The 21,398-nt window shown below is 43.2% G+C and overlaps 2 protein-coding genes across 6 annotated transcripts in view; both read right to left on the minus strand.

The window, feature by feature from the left end:
- LOC306697581 (calcium/calmodulin-dependent protein kinase type II subunit beta-like) overlaps positions 1-5,758 on the minus strand; it is a 61,798-nt gene extending 56,040 nt beyond the window's left edge. For all 5 annotated transcript variants that reach the window (XM_079161579.1, XM_079161581.1, XM_079161578.1 and 2 more), the window contains exons 1-2: positions 5,578-5,758; positions 988-1,082 (exon numbers count right to left, since the gene is read on the minus strand). In XM_079161579.1, coding sequence (XP_079017705.1) covers positions 988-1,082; positions 5,578-5,639 — 157 coding nt within the window. In that variant the 5' untranslated portion in view covers positions 5,640-5,758. The remainder of the gene's footprint in view (positions 1-987; positions 1,083-5,577) is intronic.
- A 3,686-nt stretch (positions 5,759-9,444) lies between these two features.
- On the minus strand, positions 9,445-21,023 carry LOC306697066 (protein transport protein Sec24C). The gene is made up of 21 exons (XM_079160808.1): positions 20,849-21,023; positions 19,835-20,560; positions 19,502-19,560; positions 18,772-18,825; positions 18,412-18,523; positions 17,129-17,256; positions 16,862-16,997; positions 16,542-16,651; positions 15,835-15,947; positions 15,469-15,660; positions 14,844-14,940; positions 14,254-14,358; positions 13,800-13,967; positions 13,394-13,490; positions 13,147-13,295; positions 12,806-12,944; positions 12,074-12,195; positions 11,546-11,725; positions 11,139-11,336; positions 10,308-10,397; positions 9,445-9,834 (listed from the first exon to the last, which is right to left on the minus strand). Exons 2-21 carry the CDS (start codon positions 20,511-20,513, stop codon positions 9,694-9,696), a joined length of 3,069 nt encoding a protein of 1,022 aa, XP_079016934.1. The 5' UTR covers positions 20,514-20,560; positions 20,849-21,023; the 3' UTR covers positions 9,445-9,693.
- Between the last annotated feature and the right edge of the window lie 375 nt (positions 21,024-21,398).

Consider the following 21,398-nt stretch of genomic DNA (forward strand, 5'->3'; position numbering starts at 1 on the left):
TTTCGGCTGGTGTTTAACGTTAACAGCTCTTCTGTGAACTAACTTAAATAAACGACAGTTAAGATGCGTGACGTTAATGTTTGACATCGTGAAACACCGTCAGTCAGCATGTCCACATATCACGTGATTTTAATAAATCAAGAGTTCTGCTATGAGAAACATCACACATGGATCAGCAGAAGTGTAAGAAGAGTGAGCCGTGAAACGTCTGATGAGTTCATTTATATTTAAAATATTATGAGGCAAACAAAGTCTTCAACTGTTCCCTGCTGTTGGAGGAGAACCTCTGTTAACGTCTTGTTAAATGTTCCCCCACGATAGTGAGCTGAGTCCTCATGTCATGTTTGACCAATACTCTCGTTTGTTAGTCCATTTAAAAAAAAAAAAGTATTATTCTTCAGAGATCTAAGACCTGGAGTGACAACGGAAACAAAATTGGCCTTGGTACGCACAGGCTCGTCCACGTCAGGCCAAGCTAATGGGAATTGGTGGACAAGGATTTGAACTCTGCGTCACCCATGCCTCCCCTGGGGGCCCATTTCAAAATGGTACATGACACAGAAGTAAAACCAGTTAACTGAGAAACAGGGCACGGTTAAAGTCCAGGAAAGCCCACTGTTGGGCCACGGCAGTATAACACTAGCTACGTTTCTACTTTTCAGTCACAAGCTTCTGTAACCGTTCCATTGTCCTCCTTTTCTCACGCACGCTGTCCTACGCATCACCATCTGAGAGAAGATATCACTTCTATAACCGTCTACACTGTAGGTGGGGAGGTGACCACTGGGACTGAGAAACTATGAACAAATGAGTCATTCTTGTATGGTTGTACATTACACTTTAAGTGAGCGGAATTGAACAGTGGAATTCAATGACGCCCTTTTTGTTTGAAACACAACTTTACGAAACCACTACGGTCGCAGCACATTGGCCTCGGCTGCAGTGTATGATGTGTTACGAACAATCCTGAAATATGCGTGTGCTTACCTCTCGCAGATAACTTTTTGGTGTTGATTATTTTGGCGGCATTCTCCTGTCCTGAACACAGCTTAACACATCTGCGCACCACTGAAAAGGCTCCCCTGTAAAAAAAAAAAAACACAGAAAAACAAAAACATTTACTAAACTTTGATGCATTGCTATGAGTTGAAATATTATATCTGTGCTTCTCTAATGGCATTACACATCATCTTTTAATGGAAAGGTATCATCGGCACACCTGCGAGTTCTTAATGAGTGACAAAGAGAGCGGTGGAGGGCCGCAGCTCAGCTTAATGACTATGGCGAAGCTTTTTACGGACAACTTTTTCTGCACAGCCGGCATTTTTTCCAGGCCCAACGCTGATTAGACTCGATGTCACTTGCTCGCGTAAACCGCGGCTATAGCTACATTAAAAGACGACGGTGTCAAGGATTTGTCTGCTTAATAAGCTCCCAAGAGGTTCCCCCACGCACAGTCAGCAAATTCTAAATAACATGCACACATGTGGCGTGTAAGAGAGAGAGAGAGCTAAAACGGGCTCTTAAACATAAAACCAGCATTAGTGAATAGTTCACCCCGATAAGCCGCTTGGTGCACAAACATTTGCATCAGGCAAAGGCAATTTCCGCCATTGCTGCTATGTGGCACCACGGAACTGAATATCTGGATGCATTTGGACATAAAAGTTACATTTAAGCAGCCCAACACAAACGGCAAACTATTCCATTCTCATTTATAAAACGATGCGTAGAATCGACACTAAATGTTTGCTCGAGTACAAACGAGGAGACGTACGTACGCAAAAAAAAAGGTCCGCATGCGGATCCGACTCACATCCCGCGCTCTACGCGCCCACATACAACCACGTAAAGCGCCTCGTGAATGATTACATGCACAGAAAGGAGCCTGCTGATCAATGTATTTTTAGCGGGGAGTCATGGCAATCAGACTGATTGCTTCCAAAATGATCGTGACAATCATCGGCACCCCCAACCCTGGGATTGTCATCTGAAAATGGAAGTTTGAAAGGTGAACACAATTGATCTATTTAAATATTTATCACGCTTTCTTATGGTAATCTTGGACTGCAATTGTGATTAGGAAGATGTGCCGGGTGAGGAGACTAGAGAGTGCGTGTCTGCCGCTTTGTAGGCCATAAATTAATTAATTACGTTCACTGCAATGATTTGGACACACAAAAACTATACCACAACGAAAATGACCGCACTGATATATGCGCAGAATCAGAAGATATTATTAAAAACTATTGACGCTGTGCTCTTGAATTATTTAATGCTATTTGATTTAATCTTAGATTTCTACATCCGTTGATGATTCCAACAGCAGACGAGTGTCGGTAGTCCGGCCCTCTGCTCTGCGCTCCGGGGGAGGAGAGAACGATGGCGAGACAGAGCTGATGAAATATTGAGCGGAAATTTGTTTCTGCCACCCCGTCTTATCACCACCGTTTACAGCGAGAGGCTGACTCGTGCCACTGGTCTGTCTCCAGACTGAGGCGGTTACAGAACAACCAGCAAGGTCAGGGTCCAAAGGTGAACGTTGTGAGACCAGCTGACCTGAGACTGAGTTGAGCGGACGCTGGAGTAGAATGTCTATACATGGAGGTATTTAAATACCTGGAAAAAAAAACTGGTATTTAAATACTGTTTCAGCACCTGATGAAAACAACAGCCGGCTGTGTTTGAAATGCCCACGTCTCAGGGTCTGGACTGGTCTGGATTAAGGTGCGCTGTGTCGAAACACGACCCAAAAGCCAGAAACTCACTGACACACAGTTGTGTTTAAGCACTGCATGGGCGACACCAGCCACACACACACACACACACACACACACACACAAACAAATTACTGACACCAAACTCCACAGCTGTGCCTGGAAAGTTCACACTCTGTGAGGTAAGTATCCATCGTCAGGGCTAAATATGCTAACACACACACACACACACACACACACACACACACAGTTGAATAGGGTCATGAATCTTAGCTTTTCAAAGTCTGGCTTGACACCTACAAAAGTGCACATGGAGGGATTGAAACTGACCTCAAATCATTTTTGAACAAATCTGGTGCCTTCAGCAGCCGAGGGGTTTAGTAACATGAGAACTCTGACCTTCTGGTGTGCTGTTACAGCCTCACAAGCTGCCCCGCGGTGGGGAAGACTTACGTACTGTACCATCAGGATTTGTAAATCTACACTCAAAAGCTCAAAAGTCTAACGGACATGAAACGAGATATTCAAAAACAAAAGGGAAACGGTGGTCTTCGTGAGCTCTATTTGCTGTTACAAATGTCTTTTTAGCAGCTGCGTGTGAGAGAAGGGCAATCTTTAGAGATGTGATTGCGTTTCCTTCTCAATGAGTAACTGGAAGTGACATTCAAGGCTGTGTGACCGTTCATTATATTGTGAAAATCCTCCAAAATGCATAGTTTACAGTCTGTGCTACAGTGAATTGTGAAGAATTCATCTCATTAATGAGGTATCCTTTAATTAATTAGAAAAGACACTGATATGTTTGATCATTAACTTCATAATACGAACGTGAAACCCTAATGGCGAAACATAAAAACGTACTAAAAAGGCACAAAGCTTAAGTGTCACAAGCTCTGCTGAGAAAGTGACGCCTTTAGAGAGCGAGCGCGCAACAATTAGCTCTCCTCAGATGTGGGATTAGCGTTACAAAGCCTCCGAGAGCGTTATCATGAGGATGCCGAGCCTTTCACACCTGCGCTCTTTCCTTCAAGCTTTATGTGACCGTGTGGATAATACGATTGGCCTGTGAGAGGTATTTTTGCAGTACGGGGCAAACAGATTAGTCTCCCCCCCCCCCCCTCGCACAGAAGAGCTTCATAAAGCAGAGCGCTTTTGACTGCATTGTGTGGAAGCGAAGATTTATCTGAACAAAGCCTTCACATGGGATCTGTTGCGTTTAGAGGCTGCCTACTCTTTGTTGATTGGTCGACTAATTGGTCTTTTTTTGGTCTTATTAGTCCACTAATAATCATTTCATGCTGAATGACTTGTTTCCAAGAAGCTGTATGAGCACATCTCTGGTAAACACGAGATTTAAAGCGGCGCTTTTGTGCAATTCTTCGTGGAGAGACTCAAGTTTGACAGATCTGTCGATTAAATCAACTATTCGATGAGTCGACAAAATCTAAGCTAAGCTTTGTTTATAGTCGCGCTTTGCAGCGTAGCACGAGACTCCGAGCATGAACGGAGGCGTTAATTGTACTCAACGCGCTGTTCGTTGCGTTATTCTCCAAACAAAATGAAGTCTGGAAAATCAAGAAGACAACCAGTGTAACCCATAGAGTGTGTAACCGGCATAATGCAGAGGAGGGATTGTAATTATCTGTAAACTCATATCTCATATTCATGGACTACTGTACAAACCCGGTAATGAAACAAGTCAAGTATTTAATGCTATAATAATGATAATGCAATTTAACAAATATTGACATATTATTTTTATATGTTGCTGGCATATGTGCACAGTCCTTTACATTATGAGCGATATGGTTGTTGGTTCGGAGACATTTCTGTCTGTTTCAGGTCATAAATGTGTGCAGTGAATACATCTTGATGAACGGAGATAGATGGGAGTTGTTTTAGTGTGTTTTTGGCTGGTGCCAGTGCAGAATGTCATATCTTGTGTTATCTGCCACCACAATGTTGCAAAAGAGCCTGCTGAGGAAGCGAGAGTTATCACGCCTTCACATAACGTCCATAGCTGTACAAAGTACTTGTTTTAAATACAACGCGTGTACATCTAGAAGTGATTCATTCTGAACTTAACAAAGATACAGTGGAACGCAAACCACAGGTCAAAGGGCAAACAGATGGCTAATGAATTCTTATTAGATATCAGATATCTGTTCACTCAGAAACAGTCACGTGCAACCGTAAAAGACTTCACGTGCATGCGCAAACATATGCATAAACATATATAAAATAAATAAAACATGTACTTTTTATAAACTGCATCACTTTTCATAAGAACTTCAACACACACACACACACACGCACGCATATTGTTGCATATTTTATATCGCGTCATGCAACTGCACATATTGTCAACATTGTTGCAATTTTCGGCAGTTTTGTTTTGTGACGATCTGTGACGACACACGTGACAATATATTATGAGAAGAGCAAACATCTGTTAGAGAGAGAGAGACATTGACTTAAAGAGAGCGAGAGAGAGATTTACTTAAAGAGAGAGAGAGAGAGATTTACTTAACGAGAGAGCGAGAGAGAGAACGTATTTTGAGAGCTGTCATCCCAAAAAGCACACGCACGCACGCACGCACGCACACGCACCTAACCACGCACGCACACACACACACACACACACACACACACACACACACACACACACACACACACACACACACACACACACACACACACACACACACACACACACACACACACACACACACACACACACACACACACACAGCACTGCTGGCCTGCACAGTCGCGCGGCTCTAACCTTCATCATCCAAACCAAACCAGCGTGCACGAAAACAACAAACCCCCCCAAACATTAAACGCGAGTCGAACTCACTTCCCCAGCTCCTCGTACAGCTGATACTCGTCTGTGAATCGCGTGCAGGTTGTCGTGGCCATGTCTCTGCTCTTGGTTTCTCGCTTCTTTTACTTCTGTCAGCTCCGGAAAAACAAAAACAAAAAAAACAACTGCGGTTAGTTTGCGCTTGCAAAAAAAAACAATACAGGTCCACCCAGCAGCGAGACGGCCGTAGGAGAGCGGTGCAATGCCTGTTAGGAGGCGCAGAGTGGAAGAGGAGGGTTTGAGACTGAAAGACGAGGCGACCAGGGTTTGGTGTGTGTGTCTCTCTCTCTCTCTCTCTCTCTCTCTGTGCCTCTCTCTCTCTCTCTCTCTCTCGCTCTCCACTATTTGACAGCTACCGCGCTCATAGCGACCCAGAATCAAGCCAGCTGGATGAAGTGAAGCGACTTCCTGCTAACATTTTCAGAATAAAACGCAGCTTCGATAATAATAAAAACATAATTTTAATAATAAAATCGTATGTTAGTGGAATATTTTTTTTATAATTATTTAATTCAAATTGTCTTTTTCTTTTGTTGTTTCTAATGTATTGATAATGTCAATACATCTTGTCAATAATATTTGACATAGTCTTATCTTATGTATATTCATTTTATGCTCCTTCACCGTGATATTTATTTATCTCTGTTATGTTTGTTTATTTTAAATATTGTTTAAATTGTGCAAACTCATTAAACTAAACTAAACTAAATGGAGCCCCTGCACCCAAAATAATAAACTGTGCTTGTAAGGATAAGATTGTTGAATAGTTATGCACAATAATAATAAAACGTCGGGGTGTCTGTTAGTTGAGCTTTAATTTAGCCTAACCACTGCTCGGCATACCTTCATACCAAGTTTAAAAGCTTGCTAACCAGTTTAACGTCACCTATGCTACGGAGTTAGCTCGTTAGCAACGCTAGCTTCCCTAGACTTTTCAAATTGCTTGGATATAATTAAATAATACAAACTTAATTTTAACCAACTGAATACCACGACGTTCTTACTATTTGTTGAAGATGTAGATTTTCTGGGGGTTCTTCTGCCCCCTTGTGGTCGAAAAGCAGTAATGCAGATAAAGTGGCCTGACCGTCTTAGCATGCTGCTTTCTATTATCCTTATATACTTAATACTTAATAACTCAGTGACGTTACGTAAAGTCTATTGTTTTACATATACGTTTATTTATATTTATCCATTTAGCTTCATAGTGTCCACTGACTATTATTGTTTACCCACCTTTTCTGACCCACAATGTAGTTTATTTTGAAGGCAAAAATCAATCGTTTTTCGGTTTTGTGCTGATAAACCTGTCTAGCTTGACGTAATCCAGCAGCTTCACCAATGAGAGGCGGTGGAGGACTCGCTCTCTGCCGCCCTCTGGTGGCCAAAGTGCGCAACGGCAAAACGCGGCACTGTAATCGAACACACCTCCTCCCGCATGCACCGTGCGCATTTCCAAATAGGGGCAAATATGAGAGAGCTGGTTCTGTGCCTTCAAAACATGCCGCCATGTGAGTTGAAAATGCACGTGTCAAGCTGAACGATGTGACGTGCTTTCACAGTTTAATCCGTTAAGAAACGTTACAGAAATATTCATATTAAGCCTGAAATACATTTTTAGAAAGACATAATTCAGACATCACAGGAAGATTAGGTGTGTTATGCTGTGGCGATAAAAATAACGTTAACTTTATTTACTTTCGATAGCTCTGCAGATAAACATGTCTTTATAAACATTCAGGACCCAGAGAAATAGGTCACTATAGCAATATTATAGTAATATATATTTCTTTAAATGCTGAACTCATCATTTGGGGGCTTGTTAACTAGCCTTTCTGTCGTTTCACTGCTCACATTTTTGTGTAAATGTTGTAAGAAAAAACAAATCTCTTTGCATCAAGATGAAGAGTCAAACACGGAGTGCTTGCAGTTTAACTTCTGCTCCAGCAGTCCACATCCCCTCAGTCAGTGGTCTCCCACCAGAATCTAACTGGACTGCAGCCAAAATGCTCGAGGACACAGATTCACCGAAGCAGGCCGGCCTACACGTGTAGCGAGTGGTGAGCAGACTGGTGGAAGCAAACTATGTGATGCTGGATTAAGAAACTGGACAAAGAGCATCATGTGACCTCCACTTCATTACAGAGGCCTCAGTAGAAGGCCTTCTACTTAGGGTCTTCAGTCCATCTATAATGCAATTTGAGATGATTTATTTTCATCCACTTAATTATCCCAGAAATAAATTATAATTATACTGTTGAATTGAGTTCATCTGACTTCCATTATCAGATGAACAAAACTGGAACAAATCAAATATCAACATCATTTCTCTATTTACAAGAACACTCGTTGACATTTCAGGTGTTTTTCATGCATCAAAAATTAAACTACAACTAACTTTTGGGAGGGTTTGTTCCTCCCCTGCACCATAAACCATCCCAACCACAAATGTACATTTAAGACCAACATGGTCTGAAGACTGTCAGGTGTTTTTTTAGTTTGTCAGTTGTCAGTCCATCACTTTGGGCCAGATTGAAGAAACAACTTGCATTCATGGTTCCCACAGGATGAACCCAAATGACTTTGGTGATTCCCTGGCTTCACCATGAGGTCCACACATGTGGTTTTAAGTGAACTGATGGATTGCTGTGTAGACCCTTTAAGTGTTCCCTTAATAACTTTTGCTCAGTAGAGCTTTGGAGTTTCATCAGCCTGCTGCTGTTGTTGCATCACTGCTCTCCTTAAAGCCAGCGGGGCTCGACACTGCAAGCATTACGCCGGAGAAAATGTGCGAGTGTGACAAATTATTCACTGAGAAAATAGCTCCAACGTGAAACTGCTCACAACAAGTTCTGTGGATTATCTTGAGTCACCGGGTCGTGGTATCCGGGTAGAGCAACACAAGCAGAGCGCCATCTCGTCCCAATGTATTGGAGAGAAGGCCGATATCTCCAAAACTGGGCAACTCACAATACATGATAGAAAAAAGCACTCCAGGTAATAGAAAAACCATCTGTTCTTGATTTTAGGATGATCTGCCGCTTTAAGCGACGGTCAGCGTGGGCTGAAATTTCAAGCATTGCCACTTGACGTTAATTCCGCGGATAACTCTGAGGCAGGTCAAAATAAAACTCGTCTGTTGTGTGTGTGTGTGTGTGTGTGTGCTCTATCAACTTTTTACTCGTTATAACTTTCATTCATGTAATACAGCTTCTGTATGCATGTTCACTTTGTAGTTTTGCATCAGGAGCATCAGCGTTTGGATGAAGTGGCTCCTGAGAAATAAGGCGTGTGAGATTAAGTGGCTACAGTTAATTCAGTGCGTCAGATACATTAATCAACATTTAGGTGAATCTGAGTATTGACTCAGTTTCACAATATTAAAAGACTCGGATCGGGGCCAAAAAAACCCCAAACCTAGTAGTTTGTTTTTAGTGCTAATGAGCGTGCTAACGCGCTAAACTAAGACGTTAGCATTTAGCTCAAAGCACTACTGTGCTTAAATATGCTGTGCGTTCCAATACCCATGCGATCATACTATCTATGCCAGAAAAAGATTCAGTACGTGTGCCAAAAATACCAGGACGTTCTACTACACGCGGTAGCATTTTGCAGTATGTATGTAAGCCGGCATGCCACTTAGGCTATTCCGACCCACAATCCTTTGCTCAGCAGAAACATGAGGAAGAGAAGTCAAAGTCCAATTAAAGTGCAATGTTATGAGGAAGTAGTACGTCCCAATTGAGTGCAAACTGCATGCAGACAGTACAGTACGTAGGAAAAGTAAAAAGAAAAATCTCTGGAAGAAACCCCAATCAAGGTTCAATTAAAGCCTTTATGGATTAGTTTATTTATGGATTATTCACACACAGAACACACTGTAGGTATCACACACACACACACACACGCACACACACAGTCTCTCACACGCACAGACAGGAATAAATTAAACATCATAAACACATTTTATAGAACAGCACGGATCACATTCAACACGTCACACCAATATCTTTTAAAAATGTCCTCATGCACCGCCCGGGTTTCTCTAAGAATGTCTTGGGAGTGCTTTTGTTCGTGGCCTCCCGTGGGGGTGGAAATGTGCGCGTGAAGTCACTGCAGCAGCCGGACAGAGTTGACGTGGAGATGGTAGAGGAAGTCCGCATAGGACGCCCCTCCGTTGGGACTCTTGTCCTCCACCAGGTGGCGCTGCAGGGCCTCCTCGCAGGCGTCGCCCTGCTTCACCACCCACAGCTGAGACAGAAACACAGGTTAAAACACAAGGAGAAGATCATTATTTAAGGAATGTTCTAGAGGAAAACTCCAGCTCTGATATCGGCTATCTGCAAAAGTAAAAAGTATAATAAAGTTACATTGAATTTGTGTCTCTTTCGAGCATAGAAAACGACGTAAACACAGTGAATGAACCACTCCAATAGCAGGGCCCTGACCCACCTAAATGGAACAGGGCCATAATTAGTCTTATTATCTACACCTGTGTTTACCCCGCTATGACAAGTCACAATGGCTGCTGCGAAAAACAAAGGGCCCATTGTTTGCTTTCCCAGTTCCCCAGCTGGCAGCTCAAACTGACACGACATGATACGCATCACAGTGAGAGGCGCCGGGCTGCGCAGCGGAGGAGATGCCGATTCAGCTTCACGTGTTCGAGACGGCATCTCAGGTGTGATCTCAGGTCACGCGGCGTTTGGCGCTCAGCGGCTCACCTTGCGGGCACACGGCGCCTGGGAGTTCAGTGTGTTGATGAGGGATCGGACACTGAGGGACAGGAGGTTCTCAAGAACTGGCAGCTTGGTCTGAAGGAACACAAAACAGCAGAGATGGACATGAAACCCGACTTTAGAGCCTTTCAGGTTCAATAAGTGTCTTTTGTTTTTGTTTTTATTGTATCGATTGGTTTTATTGTTTCATCTATTGTACCGTTTTATCAGTGTTTCTCCTGCTTAACTGTTGTTACATTGCTCTGCCTCGTCTGTCAAAGCACTTTGTAAACTCTGTTTTTCAAGGTGCTACATTATTAGTTTTATTATAATAAAAACAGCTGAGCTCCGTTGTGAGTCATCAACATTCTCTTTAAACTAGTTTTGTTTTTTTCTATCCATCCAAACCATCCCCAACTCCTTGCTTTCTAACATTGCAGTCATTCAGCAGACGCTTTTATCCAAAGCGACTTACAATAAGTGTATTCAAGAGAACTACTCGTCACCAGAAGTGCATCTCGTTTGTTAAACACGCATCTAAGAGCATTCTCAACAGCTTCCTCTTAACATTATTTCACGAGGTTTATAGCTGACATTTAACAGTTGGATGTACTTTTCTATTCCTGCCACGAGCATCTTCTGATGTGAGAGGAAATGTTTATTATTACGTAATTGTTTAAACCTTTACGGCAAAGCGGATGCAGACAATTAGAAGCCGTTTTTTTCCTACAATTTCCAAGAATTACAATTCCATTTTAAGAATGTGATTCCCGTTGGGCATTTTATTCGTTACCGTGTCGGCGCTCTCGTACTGTACGCCTGCATCTGATCTCTTACCTCTCCGGAGGGCAGGGAGGAGAAGCAGCTGGCATTGAAGAGCTCCACCAGGGTGCATGCTGGGACTTGGGTGCCCACCCAGAGCAGCAGGGTGAGGGGTGCATGCACCAAATACAGAGATCCGGGCTCCAGGCTGGCGGCACAGCAGCGCAGCGCCTCCTCTGGGTCCGGAGAGCTGGAGCTGTCCACTGAGAGCGGCTGCAGGGGACAAGTGAGCGGAAATGAACTGAAGTGAGTGTCAAAGCTACAGAAACAAAGATGGAGCCAATCGCTATGTCAACTGAAATTACTCAGATTCTACAGACACAATCTGGACAGTAATTTCAGGTCACAGGTCGACACTAATGCAGCGCTTTAGAAACTTTGTTTTGCACTAAAAATATAACCTGTTACTGAAATGTACTGACCAGCGGCAGCAGCAGAGGGTAGAAGTGTGTGGAGGTGCTGCAGGCGTCCATGCTGAGCACCTGGCAGCGCTGCTGCAGCCGCTGGTGGACGGAGCTCCGCAGCCCCGGCAGCAGCACCTCGCTCTTCCTCAGGCTGTTGATGTAAACAGGGAGCGCTCGCAGGTACTGAGGGAGGACCAGCTACAGGGGACACACACACACACACACACACACACACACACACACACACACACACACACACACACACACACACACACACACACACACACACACACACACACACACACACACACACACACACACACACACACACACACACACACACACACAGAGAGCACAGTACATGTGGTCAAAAATAATAAGATAAACCAATGCCGTAGTTAAAGTAGTAAAGATACAGAGGGATATAACAAGAGAAAGATAAACCTGGTTTGTAAAGTTTGTAAAAAAAAAAATAGAGGCATGAAAAGAAAGGATTGAAGTAAAGACTGGAATTAGTCATTTGTATTTCGTGTGTCTGAACCCCACCTGTCCAGCAGACACTGAGGCCGAGCAGCAGTGTTTGCGGTACGACGCCAACGCTTCCGTTACCTCCGTCTGCAGCTCCTCCCTCAGCTCCTGTAGAGGGCGCTCCAACACCGAACAGTAGACTAGACGGGGACACAAACAACACACATCAATGTCGTCTTATGTGACATTTTAAGGCTGTAACACAAACTATACCATGACTGAGAAGACAGTGTCTATTGGCTTTGAATATTATAATTATAATATATATAATATATTACACAGTACATACGTTGCATTCCACGTTATATTAACGGTTCAGATTTAGAGGGAATCTACCGTTTTATGACCCAAAACAGTCACTTTAGATTGTGAAAATGTTGTTCATGAACAACAATATCTCAGGTATGAAGGAATCTATAAATCATATTGATCATGGTCTCAGTTGTTTACAAATTGCATAATCAATATTAATTGGACATTGACAAACGTTGTCAAAAAGTCACTTCAATGACATATTGATACTTTTGCAAACTTGAGCACTTAATATACTGAAGTAAACAATAGACTAGATTATTATACTGTCACATTCTCATGAAGTCTATTCATTTCCAAGCATTTGCGGTATTTTTCCAAAAATGTCATATAAATCAAATAGTTATTTCTAACAACTGCTGCTGATGTTAATAAGCGTCGCTTTCTTTGTGGTGTAATGTCTCAATAACGCACTGATCTACAGTAAACGTTCCTCACTTTTCTTGCAGTAGAAGGTGAGTAATGTTTGGGCCTGGTACTGCCGGAAAGTGTCCTGCAGGTGACGAGAGCATCGCAGGGTCAGAGTGTGAACCCTGGTCCTCCGGTCTCCGGTCTGGGTGCTGTAGGACAATACAGTCTGACGAACAGGAGGGAGAGAGAGGTGGGTGAAGGGACAGTGTGTGCTCCGCAGTCAAACAGAATGCCGTCTGCACTGAGTTACTTTTTCGATAATTAAATTAAATCCCAACTAACAGAAGGATTCAAATGACAGAAAGACAGCAGGAATGACTGGTCTGGAGATTCCCGCCCCCATCCCTGCTCATGAACACGCCCCCCACCTGTATGGCGACGCCTCTCGTCTCGTCCAGAGCTCTGCTGTGTGCGAGCTCCACCGCCAGCGTCGTCCTCCGATCGAGGGTCGCCATGATGACCCGGCTGGGGCTGGGCCCGGGGAGGAAGAGTCCATAACAGCCGGACACTCGCATATCTGGTGAGGACAGGATAGTGGAAATCACAGGTATTTTATAAAAAAGGACACCTCCGCCTGCGTAATCACACTTTAACAAAAAAAAAAAAAAATCTCACCTTTGCTGACATAAATCCTGAGCTCAGCCTTGTAGCCTGTGTCCGTCTCTACGACACTCCGTAGATCAGTGCTGAAACGCTCTCGGTCCAGTTCTCCCTGCAGTGGGAACACAATCTACAATGAGAGCTCCAACTCATCTGTATGCGTGTTCCAAACAATCATTTCAAAATACAGCTTAAAAACAACACTTTTGGTTTTAGGTAAATGCTATTTTCCCTTTGTGCTAAGCTAACTGGCTGCTGGCTGTAGCCTTGAATTTAGCAGGCAAAAATAAAAGTGGTATCAATCTTTCCATCCAACTCTTTCCACATATGTCAAACTGTTCCTTTCAACAAAATACCAACGACAGAATTTCTTCTTCATGTAGTTGATTTTGTGCTACGATGGGAGGAGCTGCCGGTATACCTGGAGGTGGCTGTAGTTGTACAGAGCTCCACCTGTTAGGTACGGAATGTGCCCCGGCCAAGCCCCGCCCACGTCCTGCTGGGAGAGGACGAACAGGTGGACGCCGCAGCCCTGACTGACGCACTCCTTGGCCAATGAGACGGCTAGCTCCGACGGCTGAAAGATGGACTGAGAAAAAAAATGGAAAAGAAAATGAATGCAACCACACAATCGTGAAACTCTCTTCGTACTTGTACTGAACGCTGCTTTATCCTCTCACCTGTACAAGATGGTGAACTACAGACCAGAGACCACTGGAATCTCTAAGAGTTTACCACAGTGACACTTGCGAACTCTGGCAGAAGGATGAGCTCACACTTATGTAAAATGTGCTCCCAAGATGCCCCTAATTAATTATCCGGAGACTGAGAGGTGCGTGAGTATTTTAAGTAGAGTGTGTGTGAGCGTTACGTACCTTTGGTTTGTTGGAGCCGAAGAACCCTGAGGACGAGTTTGTGAGTCCCATCTCTATCAGAGGGGCAGTGTGGAAGATCAGCAGCTTGCCAGGACAACTCAGGGCCTAAAATAAATAATAAATCATAAATCATAGACAATGTTGGTGTAAATATATATTTATATATATATATGCAAATATGTTTGCACATACAAATAATCTGGCTTGGTGAGTGGGGCTTAACAATAAACAGTACAATAGTATAAGACATAATTTAAGAATAAAAAAAATATGAAAAACTTAAAGAAATAAGATAAACAAACAAATTAAGAGTTTGTTAAAACAAGTCTGTTACTGCAGATAGGAAGTAGCTAAGTTAGCTAAGTGAATAGAATAAAATAAAAAGACATTTTATGCTGAGTAATAATGGTGGAAACTGTCCACTGTCACTGAGAGGTTGCTGTTAATGTGGTAAAGTAACATCGCTGCCAATAATCACCGACAGCTTGTTGCAATATAATCATCCGTTCATGTGCAGCCGCAATAAATTCAGGAGAAACTTGCAATAGAACTGAAGAAAGCCCCTGAAAGTCTGAGCAGCGATCACCGACCTGCAGCACGGCTAGCCCCGCTTTGACCGGCAGCTCCATGGGAACGCCACTCGAGTCGTCACACTCTGGACTAAACTGAGGAATAAGCTGCAACACACTACACACACACACACACACACACACACACGCACACACACACACACACACACACAGAGACAACAAGACGGATGATGAGCACTTTACGCCAAAGAATTCCAAAGTGAATAAAATACTTTTCAGCAAAGTAGCGAAAAAAATGACCCTTTTATTTGCAGAGCACATTTAATTTACAGGGCTGTTTTTAACAGTTGACAAGATTTTGGGGTCTCAAATTGTCTGAGACGTCATCATCGTCTAAATCAATGGCAATAGTTTGATGATCGGTCCCCTTTCAGCTGCTGTTTGTAAGTTGATGCTTTCCTAATTAAAATCTAAATGACTAGAATTACAGCCTCGCGGTTGGTTGCCTCCACCAACCAGTCAAGTTGCACTTTACATCCACGTCTGACCAAAATGTCATTGTTTTATATCTGCAAAATGACACCGGAGCAACAAAACCCCGAGCTCATCAGAATTAGGCTAGAACATACAATAACATTGAAATATTACTTAGAAGAGTGATACATGAAAGTAGACTCTGTGTTACCTGTCGATACTGTCTATACAGTCCTTCAGGGGCACCAGCAGCCCCTCCCTCACAGGAAGCTGCAGGTCTTCTGTCTCCGCGATGACCAGCATGTGTGGGCGGGTCAGGGCCGGGCTCAGGTTGTACAGGTGGATCCTACTGTCGTACGTCATCAAACCAACGCGGACGTCCGACGAGGCGTCGCCGTCCTCCCTACGCACATCGGATGAAGCTTTAAAAAGGCTGCTGGCTGGAAACCAGATCACAGACCATTGTCCCTATTGTCCCACTAATTCTAAACCTGCACAGGGATACTACTGAGCAGGCTGTGAAAAAGTGTGTGTGTGTGTGTGTGTGCATTTGCAGTTAGATGGGAGTGTATTTTACCTTTTCAGAGACGTGAGCAGAGCGAGTATTTGTTGTGTTGCAAACTCCAAATGTCCTCCTCTCACCGCTGACGCAGACACATCTATGGCTAGAAGCAGTGCAGCAGGTTCACCCTGAAATAAGTACAGCAGCTTACACACACACACACACACACACACACACACTCTCTCCAATCTCTCCCATCAAAGTTCTTTGAAAGGCACAAATAAGGTAAAAGATGATATTCTTAAGAGGTTGACTGAATTATTGTGGGAGCTGTGATTTCACTCTTTCCACTGTTATTCCCTAGTTATAGGATACACACTTGTCCTTCTCTGCATCAAATTGCGACTGTAACTGTAACATGCCGATCATTTATTCAACTAAAGAAAATGTTGGTCAACAAAACGTCAGAAAGAAAAAGAGCAAAAATGCCAAATTGCTAGTTTTGTCTGAACAAAAGCTAAATTATCAAATTGACAGTGATATAAAACACAGAAAAGCAACACATCCTCACATTAGAGAAGCTACAATCAGCAAATAATTGGTATAACTCCTTCGTCCGATACAAAAACTAAACTAACGGTGTTTCTATTACTGTTTTAGGAAGTGACTGTCTCACGCGATCAGTAAACCAAACTGCTGCTTCCCACCACACACAGAGCAGGTAACAATAGCTAACATGGAAACAAAACGATGGTAAAATGTGAATAAATTGTAAAACGAACCCTCTGAGAGTTGAGTATCTCGTATGACCCCATACTGAGCTCAGGCCTCTTGTCTTTATCCACCCGAACGCCCTCCACCCCTCTGGTGGGCTGGTAGTGTTGCCACGGCACTGCGACACAAGAGGGGGGAGAAAAACTCAGGACGAATCAGAATTGGCTCCAAATTGTGTGATTTTTCAATCCCTAACAGCATAGAATGGTCTATTTCTGACCAGGAAGTCATATTTCCATAACTCTGCAGGGAACGCGGGTATTTTACAGGTTTAACACGGAACCTCAGCTGTTACCCGTGTGCATAGACGGTCAACGTTAGATCTTACCTTCACCAAGTTTACCACAGAAGGGGCAGTAAACCCTCTGACCACAGTCCTGCCAGCCCATCGCCGGGCACATGGAGGCTCCGCAACCACCACAACCCATCACACACTCTGGCTCGGTGCACACTGGCAAGTGCTTCTAAGACAAAAACGCACACACATTCAAATTAAATACACACACGTCTAACATCGCAGAAACCGTCGCTCTAAACGGTTTAATTGCAGCGTTAGAAATCCATGCAAACATCCGTCTAGGAGCTAAAGACTGACCTCTCCCGCATCTTGTTTCGCCAGAGGCGTGACCAGAGCTCCCAGCGGCACACGGCTGAGCAGGGCGGTCTGGCCTTCACAGGGAACACAGTACGAGGCGGAGCGGATGGCGAGAGGACTCGCGTTACCTGGAGTTCAACAGAGACAAGGTCAGGAATGACATGAAGGTTTGCTTAAAGTAAAGTGAAGCTCAATATGGTGACAGGAAGAACAGGAGGGAAGGGGGGGGGCTGACACACCAACACATCACAATATTATATTTGTAACTCACATCTGAATATGAATTGCACAGTGCAGGAGCTTTCATAATCCTTTCCTTGTCCTGACTAAAATATTTCTGCAAATAAACTGAAGTACGACTTACGACTTACGAACCCCTTACACACTAATTTGTTGATGGTGTTTATTGCAAAGTATGTGAAGGAGTATGTGTAGTGGTGACTTCCATGATTGTGTTTTGATGAAATGCCTTGTGATTGGGCTGCAAACCAGGGGGACAAATAAAGTACTTACGAACATACTTACTTATGTATGCACTTACATACTTACTAACGTACGTACTTACATACTAAGGTACGTACTTACTCACATCCTTACTTACGTACGTACTTACATACTTACTAACGTACATCCTTACTCACATCCTTACTTACATATGTACTTACATACTTACTAACGTACGTACTTACATACTTACTAAGGTACGTACTTACTCACATCCTTACTTACGTATGTACTTACATACTTACTAACGTACGTACTTACTAAGGTACGTACTTACTCACATCCTTACTTACGTATGTACTTACATACTTACTTACGTACGTACTTACATACTTACTTACGTACGTACTTACATACTTACTAATGTACGTACTTACATACTTACTAAGGTACGTACTTACATACTTACTAAGGTACGTACTTACTCACATCCTTACTCACATCTTTACTTACATATGTACTTACATACTTACTAACATACTTACTCACATTCTTATGTATGTATTTACGGATGTACTTAAATACTTATGTACATACTTACTCACATATTTACTTACATACTTATGTACTTTCTTTCAATCTATAAAGTATCTGATAAATTGCATGATTTTTATCAAGCACAAACTAATCTTGAGCTGTATCATTAAGTGAGACACATCACATGAAGGTTTTCCAAGGTAGATCTCTGTAAGCTGTGAGTAATGTTGATACAGTGTTAAGTATTCTATCTAGAACCGAGCACATCTTTGTGACACAGATACAATGTGGTGTGCGTTTACCTCTGTCCTCTATGATACACGAAGTAGTTGCCAGAGGAGGAAGACGGGAAAAAGCCTCTGAGACGAAGACCTTGCCCTCCCACTCTGCTGCATCCTCTGCAATCACCGTCACCTGAATACACAGAGAGAGACAGAGGATCGGCGTACGGTAGCACTGTGGCTCAGTAGAGGCAGGTTCTATTGTAACATATATATTTAAAGGAGTTGCCCTTTACGGTGCATTTTCGATGCTTCGAGATGCTGCAGGTGTGCGTCGCCTTTAAGGGTCAAAGCCTGAAAAGCATCTGAGCAGGAAATGGTCTTTCATTGACGGAGGATCTGCAGAAGTCAGTCAACAAACGATGTGAAGAGAGAACTTACAACACTGGGCAGGAGCTCTGGGTCCAGGCCATAACGAGACTCACTGCTGGGAGACTGCAAAGAGAGAAGTCATCATATTATATTCATCATTTTCACACACACACACTCATTTTGTTTCCCTACATTTACAGAGATCTCTTCAGCTCCGAGGCTAAATGGAAAATATCTCAAAGTCTACAGCCAACTAAGCACATTTTCTTGCACTTTATTATATCGACACATAACTGAATAATATGCACCTGCTGTAATTTCAAAGTACATGGTGATCAGCTGCTTTTACAGCTTTAGAGCTGGAGGGTGGATCTCGACTGGAGCTGAAACAATTAACCGATTCATTAAAATGTAATATTCCCTATTTCATATGTGCAATAATGTGGACTCAACCACTCAGTCTGATTATATCTTGTCTTTAGTTTTACTTAACTTTTTATATCTTTACTGTTAGAATTACTTATTTATTTTACTTGTTTTTCACTGATGCCTCTCGTTGTTGCACAATCCTCTTTGCTGCTGTAATACTGCAAATTCCCCTGTTGTGGGACTAATAAAAGGATTATCTTTATAGATTTATTTATTTTTATTCATTTAAAAAAACAACATTCATTCTCTGGTTGTAGCTTCGTCAATGTGGGGCGTTGCTGCTATTTCCTGTTGTTTTTTTTGTCAGTGTAAGCGGTATATCTTTAGGTTTCGGACTGCTGGTTGTTGCCGTTGCTGTATTTTCCCCCACCTGTGGCGTGATGTTCCTGTCTTGTGCAGCTGCATTGGGAACAAACTCATTTATGGTTCCTGAGGAGAAAACAGAGTTACACTATGGAGGAGAGAGCCAGACTGGAGCATACACCCTGGATGATGGGGCTAGCCTGTCGTCTGCTTATGGACGATTAAGCAATAGGTTTTTTTCCTATAGGGCCACGGATCTGCAGCTGAAGTAACTTATTTTTCAGTTTTACGAACCAATGTTGCTCATCCTTAAATTACTTTTGAGTGATGTAATGTAAATGATCAGCTCCTCAGGGAGGCTCTGCAACATTGTTTTTGTACATATTTCAAATAAACGTACCTCCTGAGGGTGCTGCAAGTGTCCACTGAGACTGCTGTGAGACGGGAGAGGTGGGCGAGGCATGATTGTGTATGAATCCAACCGAGGAGTCCACATGTGTCCTCTCAAATGCAGGCTGAGGTGTAAACTGTGGACTCTGGTTCACGCCCAATGATGGAGAGCAAATGGGCAGGTGCTTTTGATGTGGTGACTGAGGTCCATTCGGGGAACCCTGGTGTGTGTAGGGGGGCTGGAAAGGGGGAGATATTCCTTGGGAAGGGCTGTGAGGGGAGTAGAATGGCATTTGTTGGAGCCTGCAAGGCTGCGTGACATCCTTCATGAGAGGGAGGGAACACGGAGGCATATGTCTTCCTTGGCTTGCAGTTGGAACCGTGGACGAAACGTGAGCATCAGGAACGACCCGCCGCACACTCTGGTCAGCATCATTCGAGTGGAGTGTGCCGCGATGAGGGTCGTCTCTGGATGTAAAGGGGGCGAGGTCGCTCTGGCAGCCGTGGTGGGACACCTGCAGGTGCTCGTAGCCGGGTCTCTGGTCAGAAGGCGAGCTCAGGCTGAGAGGCTGAAAGCCGGGCAGAGGGTTGCCGGAGGGTCCTAGAGGTGAAGCTGGGGACCAGCCATTCTGGCCCGCCCACGGCTGACAGGGTGTCTGGCTCTGATTGGCTGTGGGGACGTCCATCATCCTCCATAACCATCACTGATTGGTGCGTTTCACCTTGGAGGCGGGGTCTAACGGGGTAACAAAAAAAAACATCCACATTTTATTTTGCTAAATTGATCCATGAGGGTCGTGATGGGATTCTCAGCTTTCCTCTTAGACGGGTTAAAATGTCTTCATCTACTGCTGTTAGCCTTCTTGCAATCAATAACAAGCACAATTTAATTCTGTAGTAAGCTATCAATGTTAGCCCACAACACAGAGGTGCTCCTCTGGGTGTAGCAGACATTAGATAAGGTGAAATAAAAAGCCTCAGCAGAAGGAAACAATCTTATTTTAAGTAATAAAAGATGAGATACCTTTGGACATCAACAGAAACCTTTGCGTGGCACCGTTAGCGTCTTCATTTCCCTCTGCGACGGACGGAAGCGACACACTTTACAACATTAATGACTTGCAGCGCTTTCCATTGTATTGTAATTAAATCCCTCGACTAGAAACGGTTACACGGTTGTCTTAATGAGGTTACGATGCGTTTTCGTGCACCTGAGCCTTTGCTGCAATGTTAGCATCAAGTTACAAGATACACGTCGACGCGTTTCCACGTATTCTTTCAAAGTAAAAGCCTACGATTTGGGACGCTAGGAATAAATAATTTGAATTTAAAAAAATACAAATTTAAAAGCTATGAATGATCATAGAAGCAAATAAATAGTTTTGTCAATATTTACAGCTCAGTTGTCGTCCGATTGTAAGTAATTATTCATTCTTACTAATATTTACACTTATACACTCCACTTAATATATCACAATGCTGATATGTTAATAGTAATAATAATTTGAAAATATTTAATATGGCAATATAAATGTGTTGCTACTACTATATATCTGAATACCTCCACCACTGCG

Source organism: Pholis gunnellus (assembly GCF_910591455.1).
Source record: "Pholis gunnellus genome assembly, chromosome: 6".
Lineage (NCBI taxonomy): Eukaryota > Metazoa > Chordata > Actinopteri > Perciformes > Pholidae > Pholis > Pholis gunnellus.